Source organism: Limulus polyphemus, unplaced genomic scaffold (genome assembly GCF_000517525.1).
Source record: "Limulus polyphemus unplaced genomic scaffold, Limulus_polyphemus-2.1.2 Scaffold8520, whole genome shotgun sequence".
NCBI classification, from domain to species: Eukaryota; Metazoa; Arthropoda; class Merostomata; order Xiphosura; family Limulidae; genus Limulus; species Limulus polyphemus.
The window spans coordinates 1-11902 of NW_013674130.1; the positions used below are offsets into that span (position 1 = coordinate 1).

The 11902-nt window shown below is 29.8% G+C and overlaps 2 protein-coding genes across 2 annotated transcripts; one reads left to right on the plus strand and one right to left on the minus strand.

The window, feature by feature from the left end:
• The first annotated feature begins 6 nt into the window (after positions 1-6).
• LOC111083197 lies at positions 7-2436 on the plus strand. Its single transcript, XM_022379514.1, has 2 exons — positions 7-789; positions 896-2436. The coding sequence occupies exons 1-2, from the start codon at positions 729-731 to the stop codon at positions 1438-1440; spliced, it is 606 nt and encodes a 201-aa protein (XP_022235222.1). The 5' UTR covers positions 7-728; the 3' UTR covers positions 1441-2436.
• A 1259-nt stretch (positions 2437-3695) lies between these two features.
• On the minus strand, positions 3696-10955 carry LOC106475402 (calcium channel flower-like). The gene is made up of 5 exons (XM_013936086.2): positions 10888-10955; positions 9887-10012; positions 9372-9479; positions 6065-6328; positions 3696-5770 (listed from the first exon to the last, which is right to left on the minus strand). The coding sequence occupies exons 1-4, from the start codon at positions 10905-10907 to the stop codon at positions 6217-6219; spliced, it is 366 nt and encodes a 121-aa protein (XP_013791540.1). The 5' UTR covers positions 10908-10955; the 3' UTR covers positions 3696-5770; positions 6065-6216.
• Positions 10956-11902: the final 947 nt, after the last annotated feature.

Consider the following 11902-nt stretch of genomic DNA (forward strand, 5'->3'; position numbering starts at 1 on the left):
TGATATGATGATTGTAGGAGTCTGTCACTATACCAAGTGATAGTGATTGTAGGAGTCTGTCATTGTACCGAGTGATAATGATTGTAGGAGTCTGTCATTGTACCGAGTGATAATGATTGTAGGAGTCTGTCATTGTACCGAGTGATAATGATTGTAGGAGTCTGTGATAATGAAACAGTTCTTTACTAACCTCAAAATTAACTATAGCAGGATTAAGGAAATTGTGCCTGTGACTCAGAAAATTACATTGTTTTTATTAGGGGGATCGTGATTAACTAAACAAGAAAGTAAAGGAAAGTAATGAGATGTGAAGAACCTTCATTAGTATTGGTTTCTAAATACTGTTGTGTGTTTATTTGACAAGCTAGTAAATACAAACAGCTGTTAGTCTCTATCCAGCGTCTTGAAAAATTTAAAAAGATGCCAGTTAGATTAGTCTTGTGACGTTATTTGATTAACGATCCACTAGTTTCGAGTTAATTGATACCAAAAATGAAACTAAACAATAGCAGACTAGTTGTTTTTATGGTAATTTATACCCAACTTATTATATTGATATTATACAGACTTGAACATATATAGATAACTTGAATAGGTAAGGATGAAAACTTTATTACAAGTTTAACGTAGAACCTGATGATGGTAAAATATTGTTTTTATGCTAAACTTGTAATACAGTTTTCTTCATTACCTATTCAAACTTTGTAGTTAGGATTGGATCCAGGTTAATGTCTACCCAGTATAAAACATCAAATGCAACACAGATATGTGTGAAATATAAAGTGACAGGTATTATTATCCATAAGATCAGTACTAAACATGTTATAGTAGCATCATTACAGGGTGTTGACAGACTTGTGTTTTGTAGACGAGCATCATTACAGGGTGTTGACAGGTATTATTATCCATAAGATCAGTACTAAACATGTTATAGTAGCATCATTACAGGGTGTTGACAGACTTGTGGACGAGCATCATTACAGGGTGTTGACAGGTATTATTATCCATAAGATTAGTACTAAACACGTTATAGTAGCATCATTACAGAGTGTTGACAGACTTGTGTTTTGTAGACGAGCATCATTACAGGGTGTTGACAGGCTTGTGTTTTGTAGACGAGCATCATTACAGGGTGTTGACAGACTTGTGTTTTGTAGACAAGCATCATTACAGGGTGTTGACAGACTTGTGTTTTGTAGACAAGCATCATTACAGGGTGTTAATAGACTTGTGTTTTGTAGACAAGCATCATTACAGGGTGTTGACAGACTTGTGTTTTGTAGACAAGCATCATTACAGGGTGTTAACAGACTTGTGTTTTGTAGACAAGCATCATTACAGGGTGTTAACAGACTTGTGTTTTGTAGACAAGCATCATTACAGGCAATGTTGGACAGATTAATGGAACAAAATAACTTATTAATCATTTCTGCAGAATAAGTAATATAGTGATCGTACATATTAGTTAATAAATAGAAATAGGAAGTTATGTTACTCATTATATTTGTCTCGTATGTCCTGAAAAACAGCTGTAATATTCCTTACTATTTTCAACTACACATTGGTAAATTTATTTATCAATCTCTTTTTTTACACACTCTATGTAACCAATTAATCTAATCTCAGAGTCTGCATGCACGTAATTAGCCAGATAAAAATGAAACAAAGGTTTCAGTGCCGACGAAGCTGCTTTTTTCTCTTATTTGTCTTCGTAGTTACTCAAAGAAAAATAATATAGTTGAGGTACTTTATTTGTTTAGGATTTAGAAATTGAAACTTGGTTTTAAAAGAAGAAAAAGCATACTAATGTAGGTGTAGAACAGATAAAAGGAGAATTTTTTGTGTGTATGTATTGAAAGTAACTAATGTTATTACTCCCATTAAAAATGTAATCTCATATTACATCATTTATGACCAAACTATTATCATTACATTAACGAGTTACTTAAGTAACTGATTACACCTGTATTTTTATGTTGACAACTGTCATTAACAGGGTATTGACAGACTTATGTTCTTTGGACACATTTACTTCTTGTGTGAAGTAGGTTTTCACTTAAGTTTAAAATATTACAAGCTACAATTGATTTTCTCAGTTTTTAAGGTTTTCAACAAATGTTAATGTGTTCGTTTTAATTAGTTATATTTTCTCATTTTAACTTATGCGTTATTATTAGGGAGGATATAATTGTATAAAAAGTATTTTATGAGCATTATTTATTAGAACGAATTTAGAAATAGTTTGAATTTAAATTTGTAAACTTACAATTAAGTAATATCACTTTTAAAAACGTTTTTTTATAACTCAAATACAAAAACGTCTACTTGCAATATTATTTTGTCAAAATAACTATATCTTTAATTACAATTGACTTTTTCAAAGAATTTCAGGCATATGTCATTAATGAAATAAAATATATACAAAGAAACTTTGAGGGAAAAAAACTGTCATCTTCTCCTTTGAATTTTAACACTAACATTAAAGTAATTAAAAACAATCAATGGTATTTGAATATAAGCCACTTCTTCTTTGACATGTGGTAGTAACTAACTGAAGGTTTCAGTTTTGATTTCTACATCAAGGTATTTGAATATAAGCCACTTCTTCTTTGACATGTGGTGACTAACTGAAGGTTTTCAGTTTTGATTTAGTTTCTATCTGTGTTTCAAAATTCATTTTGCTCTCAAATCATGAACATTTTCTAAAACATTTTGAAAGTCGTATGTAATAAGTGTCATCATATGAGGTAAATCACTTATTACACATTTTTATAATTGTCTTTCTGATTAAAATGAACACGTTATCTTTCTTCAGGATATTTTTTTTTCTGTTCTTCTTTCTTTTTCCGGGAGAGCTACAAATTAAAAAATTTATACAGAAAGGTTTTGTGGGCTGCGAGTTAGCTGGAACTATAATGTTCACCTGTTTTTGGTACAGTTATTATTCATCAAGGTTATAAGGAATAGATAAAAGCATAATATAAACCATTTTATTCACGGGAGATTTTTGATATAGAAGACAAAATCTTTTTCTACAATTGACATTTTATGATAACTTTAGCAACGGAATTTGTAGAATGCCCAAACTTTCCCATATAAATAATTCAATTACGTTTGAAGTATGCAACTCGTTTCAGTAAAAATTTTTAGATTATTGATCAACAAATTAACACTGATTCACTGTTAACAGAGTAATAAACCATAAAAAAAAATCAAAATATCAATCATTATTAAGTAAGTTTGTGTTTTTTGTTCCACTTCCAGGAGATGATCTTAAGTAAAACTGTGATATTTATGTGAAATATTTTAATGTGTTTTCAAAACAGGAAAAAAAAAATAAACTTTATGATCAGAGCATTTTTATTTACAAAAACTGTTTCTGTAATCCTGTAAATTTTTTTTTGTTTATCTTGTTAAGTATGTAGCTGTGACTGGGTCATTGCATATTTGAAAAATATTTTTTTTTATACGAATGTAATGCTTTAAGCAAAATTTGCACATTACTGCCCGATGACAGGAATTAAAGTTAACGTTTTATTGTGTTTGAAATCACCACATAACAGATGTTTAACAATTCCTGAAATGTTTGCATTTACTACTTGTTTTTCCAGATCTTCTCAGATTAAAACTATAAAATTATACAGCAAGGTCAGCATTTTGTTTATATGTAAAATAATCGTAATAACACACTAGACTGCTGTTTGGGTAGTAGCTTTTTTTTATTGTTCATTGTTTTTAGCATATCAATAAATAATATTGTTCGGGAGGAAGACATTACACAGCGAGATCTCACGACTGCTAGCCTCATTTGGATTATTCGTAAATTTGTCGAAATATACATTGCAACCATTTTCTAAATTTTTTCCACGCATAAATTTACCAAGAAATAAAAATGATATTGTCAAATTTTTACTTTTGAGCATGTACTAACAGCTTGTTCTAATATTAAACTAATGTTTATTATAATGTAACCAAAGACCAATAAATTACTGTTAAAGACTAGTTTGTGGTGTTTCTACAGAATTGTTTGGACATTAAGGACAGAACTGGCAGAACAGTCATTGCTTATAAATTAACATGTACAGTTTAATACATAAGACATGCATGTTCCACATAACATGGGTTTCCTTTGGTTGTTTTTTTTTTATCACGTTGTTACTAGCATTCTTGTCTTAGCTAATTTACATAATTATACAACGTTGTAATGTTGGGACAAAGTTTACGAAATTATCTACCTTTCAAATTTGCTCATTACTCTATTATGTGTGAACTTTTGTTAAGTATATCAGTTATTCATTCAGAACACTTTTGCTATTTTGTACATCCACGTAAATTTGAAAACTTAAAAGCAATGAAACACTTGAATCTGTACAATATAAGCAATTTTCAATTCTCAAATACATAAACTGAAGGATTTCGTATTATACACACACACACACACACACACTAATACCAAAAATCAACACTTTAAAAAATGTTTTAGACAAGATTTTGTAAACAAATTAAAAGTTTACTGTATAAATGTAATGCGATAATTTTACTATTTTAAAAACAAATGGACAAGTACCTTATCAAGATCGTATGGATTCTTCTATATGAATTATCACGAAGATGATTAAAATGTTACAGAATAAACCTTGTGATTGTTGTATTTACCTGACTTTAGAAATGAAGTCAGGTTTGACGCTGTTTTACTTTATGTATAATGGTTTTCTATTGGACCAACCATTTCATGTTACATACCAGTTTGGCCCTTCGAAACGGGGCTTAATTTTGGGCTGGTTCACAACCTGAAAGCTTTTCTGTAAAGAAATTTATATGTTCAGTAGAAACTGTTTGTTGGGAAAATTTGGATTTCTGGTAGCACTTTTGAATAACAGTCCCCATAAATATATACACACAGTCATTAAAAAAACATCTAGTAGAGAAACAGTTAGTTAACTGTAGTCACAAAATCTAGCCTAAAAATACAATACCAGCACTGAATAAGGAACATTTCAAATACTATGGTTACTGGAATGTACGCAATGCAAAAAAAAAAGGAAAGTGATTCGAGTTTCGGACCACCAGTATACAAAGCAAGTATCAAAAAATAAAGAATATGAAAATAGATATTTAGTTTTTGAATATGAAGCATAAGCAACCAAGTATACGATCAAATTTATCCAAAACTATCTCAATGACTAAAAATACCTTTATTTCATATATATCGGTTTATTCTATATTTATTTATATTCTAATTAAATCAAGTAAAGCTAAATTGACTAAAAGGTTTTAATGTATTGCAGGAATGTTCTCATTCCTTTCTATGTTAACACCGAAATGACGATTAAAGACTTTCGCAACAGCTGAACAAATTTATTTTTGTCATTGTTCTAACATATTACTTCAGTATTTTTATAAAAGTAAGGAAACATTTTTTTCGACATCTAAATCTGCGGGAGAACTAACTAGTTCGACAATGTTAGGAAAACCATCCACAACTTACGATCACAATATCGGAAGAAGAAAAAAAAAAAGCTAAAGTTTACAAACTGTTCCCAACCTGCAGAAATCTCAATTTTAACACTTAAACTTGCAAGATCAGTAATAAGGATAAAATATTTAATTACACAAGTTAACAAATATAGAAATAATATTAAGGTGAAACAAACCAAACTATAGTGAACCATTAGTAAATTTCAAACTAAGAAAACTGACAAGCAAGAGTTAAATAAAGCTCCTTAAATTCTAACAACGTAATAGTTAAATGTTACTGTTAAATAAAGCTCCTTAAAGTCTAACAATGTAATAGTTAAACTTTACTGTTAAATAAAGCACCTTAAATTCTAACAATGTAATGGTTAAACTTTACTGTTAAATAAAGCTCCTTAAAGTCTAACAAAACAGTAAAATTTTACTATTACGTTGTTAGACTTTCAGCAGCTTTATTTAACAGTAAAATTTAACTATTACATTGTTAGAATTTAAGGAGCTTTATTTAACAGTAAAGTTTAACCATTACATTGTTAGAATTTAAGGTGCTTTATTTAACAGTAAAGTTTAACTATTACAAAATAAAGCTGCTTAAAGTCTAACAACGTAATAGTAAAATTTTACTGCTTATTATATACTCATCACTCACTGTACGCAAACTTTACAGCCTCTTACTATTAATAAGTTACTTTAATAAGATCTTTGCATCTGCTAAAATGAATTATTTACACAAATAATAACTTAAGATCTTGCTTGTGTTTCAGGTCCAGCTTCCACATCTTTTTGTTCTTCATTATTTCGAATAAGGTTAGACATGCTTGACGACTTAGCTATCATCTCCTCTTTGCTAGCCCTATAAAGAAATGTTGTTATTTAAATCTAAAACCAATGTGCGAATTGTTTACACGTATACGTTAAGACCTCTTTAAAGTAAATAATTTCTAATTTAACTTGACAACCTGTTTTTGCCTCACATTTATTAACCTAATACAATTACAATCTTGTGTAAAACATTACAAGAATTATACCTGGATAAATAAACACATGCAAGCCAAACGGCCAAGACTACCTAAAATATTAATAACATTTCCTGTATTACATGACTTTTGCATAGCATTGTAAATGAAAAACTATAAACATTTTTTAGAAATTATACATGAATGATTTTTACAGAAAATTTCAGAAAAATGCAACATAGGTAAAGCTTATGGTACTAATATTTAATGAAAATCGTACAGGTAAAAATGTAATTTTCATAAAAATACATCGTAATATTAAATACAAAGAAAATTTAAATTAATGGATAAAAACTCTGTCCAATTTTCAAATAAGAAACTGAAATGCAAATTTCAGAAAGTGCGCTTATCAGATGTCAATACAACTATTACTCAATCATTTTTTAGGTTAAATTATACACTCCTCAGACTTTTATGGTGTTTAATTAAGATGCAGGATTGATATCAGTCCTGTTCTTTGTACACAATATGTGCTATATGAAACCTAGTCTCATTTTTTCGATTTACCCTTGTCCAGGGTTACTAACGAGGGGGAGGGACTGGTATAACTCAATGGTAAGTAGTACATCGAATAACAGATTGGGCTTTAAATTTATTTCTTTAATCTAGAGAAAAGTTCAAGTGTTCACAGTTTCATAAAAATAGGATCATTTGTTGAGACGATGTTTACATAATAGAAGATCAGCTTTTTTTAATTAGAAGTTAACTACTACTCAAAATTCAAGAAACTTCATTATCTATGTGCTTTTAGGTCTACTTGCTGGAAGGATTCAGGTGGTCAGGTTTCTTAAAAGTTTTTTTTTTTAAGCATTGATAATTAGGATGAGAGGAAGAAACCTAAGATGATACATTGGTCCATAACTATAGTGAAAACTTAACCTTATAATTTTCTTTTATAATTCAACATTCAAGCCTAATCAAAGTAAAAAATATATATATATGATTTTGATAAAAATGATCATCAATTTCAACCAAATTTTTAAGATTTTGTTTAAATGTTAACTCTTCACTGTGAACAACGCTGCATTTTACAATACACAGAATATATTAATGTCAACTGATCCTGTTTCATTCAGGCACATACAAGCAGTATGTAATTAAGTTGTTATTCAAAAAACATTGATATTTGAAAACGTTTGACCATGAAACTTGTTCAGTAATGTAGTTGTTATCCAGTTAATTAAGACAACTCTGTTGATTTTGTTATTAATGCAAAAAAGGAATCATTTTTACTGATATTTAAGACATTAGGTCATTCCTCTAATCTATAAAAGACTTACTTTTAACGTAACTGCAGTTTTAATTTGTCTCTTCTTCTATACTTTTAAGTTTGTGCCAAACTCTAACAACTCATCAAGTGTTTCTTCTCGTTTCATTGGACTTTCGTATATCCTTTGTTATGTTGTGAACTTCCTTCCATTAACTAATTCAGAAGCATTCCTTTATTATGCATCAATTCCTTAATTGATTTGTCTGTTGCCAATTCCCAAACTTAATTCAATTCAACTCTTTTTAAAAGCAACTAGTTTTAATTTAGCTTCTCAGATTCGTTTTTTTTTCTTCCTGTGTTTTCATTTGAATTATTTTCATTCTCTGAATTCTCCAATATTCCCCGATTCATAATTTTATTCCCGTTGTTTGTTGCCGTTTCCCAAACGTAATTCAATTCAACTTTTTTTAATTCTCAGATTTGTATTTTTCTTCCCATGTTTGTGTTGAAAAAAGAGCATTTGACAGAAAACCTCCACACTCAGTGAGTGGGAATTATCAAAAATATGATATTTTTCTATAGACCTTCAGGAAGCAGAATTATGGGGCTTAAGGGCAAAAAAATTGGGCAAAATTGTTTTGAATCAAATCTAAAAAATAATACCCGTACAAAGTTTCATATTCTTTCCTCTTGGAGTTATGGTGGTCATACACACACAGGTTCTTTTATTATTAAAGATTATGAAGCATGCATTCATTTCTTTACTCTAAATACAAGTAATGCATTAGACGTAAATATTTAAGCAGTTTTTATTAATATTATTAGCTCGTGTATATAGCATCATCAAGTGATGAAACTAGCGTGGTCCTTCAGCTATGACCTTGAATATGTTACGTTATTTACTTGTTCTGATCCTGAAACAGATATAGTCATCAGAGAAATACAACTGTCACAAATACAGTAAGGTTATCCAGTATTTGGAATTATGGTGAGTACATGTTTAAGTTTTATAAAATTGTTTCTGGTTTCGGTTTTCGAAATATGGCCACGTTAACCTAATAATAATACGTACAGTGACCAACAAATTCACGTTCTACTTTTACATTACTTGCTTATCAATAGCCCAAAAACATTCCTGTATTATGATCATTGTTATGGAGTGTGGAAAAGAAACATCCTGTATTAAAGTCATTGTTATGAAGAGTGGACAGAGAAAATCCTGTATTATGGTCTTCATTATATGTTGTGGACAAAAAAACACCTGCTTGTGAACTATTTGTGACAACACATATACCTAAATCTTCTCAAGCTGACCTACGATTCCATGCTTCACTTTTACTTGACCTTTTGCTATCCAGAAAAGTTCAGTGTTAAAGTTATGCAGTGTGAAAGGACTGCCAATAATACTTTAATTACATTACAGTATTATATCTATAGCCCTGACAATACGAGAAACTTTTCTAATAAATAATTCTTATTGTGTTTTCTAAGAGCCCATTATAATTAAAGTTTCCACATACCAGACAAAGAACACCTGATTTATACAAGTGTTACAACTGGAAAGAGTTTTTGAATATAACCTCACTATTGGAAAATGCTGAAAACTACAAGATGTCAACAATACAGAGCTTAAAAATATAACAAAATAAAAACCTGAACAAAAAACTTACTTTTTGCCCAATGACATAATTCCATACAGGCTACCAGTAACAAAAATTAGCCCTGATCCAAAGAAGGTAGAGAGTCCGGTACAAATTATTACAATGAACGACGATAAACTAATGGGGGAAAATAAAGAGTTAATAACTTATAGGATGAACAGACACCAAAAGTTTCCACCACGTGAAAAAAAAAAAACAGTGTTACTGCCATTAGACAGACGACAATTTTAATATATAACAAATTCTTCAAGCTAACCAAGCTGAAACTATTTTTCAACAAATAGTAACAACATAATAATGGTTGGAGATGGCTTGAATGGGTAATGAAGAAAAACTTATATTAAAGTTTTTCTTCATTACCCATTCAAGCCGTTATCAGTCTCAAAGTGGGTTCCTCTTCGTTGAAATAGTAACAACTTTATGTGTAAGACACGAAACACTTTATTTTAAAAAACAGAAGCACAATATAAATGTTGATTCTTTGTCTTAAATCACATGTACCATTCATGATGCAAAAGACTTACATGACATACAGCAATGCCTTATGCCAATACGGTTTCCTCTCGAAGTAATTGTGTGGAGTTTGAGCAAAGTCCAAAAAAGCACAAAAACAAGGTGCTTCAATTAATGCCACCACAACACCCAGCAACCTAATATAAAGGGTAGATACATAAAAAAAAAAGAGAACTCTTTCATTCTAGCCAACTGCACATATTTAATTATCATTTTCAACTGTTAATATCTCAAACTTATGTTTTAGTCAACTAAACACATTTAATTATCATTTTCAATTGTTCATATATTAAACTTATGTTCTAGTCAACTGCACAGATTTAATTATCATTTTCAACTGTTAGTATCTCAAACTTATGTTTTAGTCAACTAAACACATTGAATTATCATTTTCAACTGTTAATATCTCATACTTATGTTCTAGTCAACTAAACAGATTTAATTATCATTTTCAATTGTTCATATATTAAACTTATGTTCTAGTCAACTAAACACAGATTTAATTACATTTTCAATTGTTCATATATTAAACTTATGTTCTGGTCAACTGCACAGATTTAATTATCATTTTCAACTGTTAATATCTCATACTTATGTTCTAGTCAACTAAACACATTTAATTATCATTTTCAACTGTTCAAATTTCAAACTTTGGAATCATAGTTGAAAGTTCATTATAAGAAAAACATTTCTTTCACATATTTTATATACATATAGGAACTTTTTTAGATGTGAACAGATGTACAACTATGGAGTTTTGGAGGTAAAAGGAATGAAATACAATGTAAATCAACAAAACAACAATAAATACATTTCATATCTCTGAACTTTAAATTCTTTTTGAATACGAGTAAATTTATAACTAAAAACCATTCGTCCATAACTTATAAAAGACCACAAAGAAAAATGTATACACTAGACTTCACAACATTTTCAACACTTTTATTAATCTAAACAGCCTAAAAGCACGGTAATATTTTAGAATTCTAGTAAAAGATTGCAATAGACTTACATTTGTAATATCCCCGCCATGAGACATCGTGGGGTAACGGTAATACATGCCCAAGCACCGGTTCCTATGGCCACTATAATATGATTAAATGAAGAGTGTAATAGAAACATCTAAAAATTAAAATCTTTGCAAATTTATTCCTACAAATTACTAGGACATCTCATTTTCTAATTTGTGGACTTAAAATATTTAAATTCTTCCTCTATAATGATGACAAAAAACAAACACCATTTCTAAAAACTAACTGAATGTTTTTCCAATCAACCATCTCCTGAAATCCTTATTTTGTGCAAAAACGAATGAAATAATGGTGCTATACGTGTAGTTTAAATCAAGAAAGCTGAATTCTTAAATATATTCTTATTGATCTGCCATTCAAGTGTTCTGTATCATTTTGTTAATTTTAAAACTCTTAGCAGTGAGCACAGCTGTTATCTTGAAATCAACCGGGCACAATTTTCAGACAATAAGTGTTAGCAAAAAATTTGGAATATATATAAGTGCATATACTTTCAATGGTTTGGTGTTTATTTCCTTTCTTCACCAAATCATGAACTTCAGTGAAGAAAAGATGATGCAGAGGCCTAATTCTTTGATTCACTCTTCCTGCTGCAACAGACTAGTTTCACTGAATTTGCAGCTCTGCAGTGCAGTTTGGAAAAGAGAAGTAAATAAATAAAGTAGGCCTAATATAGTGGCGGAATGACGAAAGCAGTTTGTTTGGTTTAAAAGTGTAGTCATTTACTTAACACTAATAACCTAATAATGCTTGGAAACTGCTTGAATGTGTAATGAAGAAAAACTTTACTTGATGATGACAAAACCTTGTCGAAACGTTGTACATTTGCTGTTATGTTAAACTTATATCATAGTTTTTCTTCATAATGAATGATTAATTGTGACTGTATGATGTCACATTATCCAACATCTAAAGTATTGTTACAACAGCAGAAGTCACGTGATGCTAGTAACACGTCATGAGCTTCCAGAAAATTCATGTCCCTTCGTGAAGCCT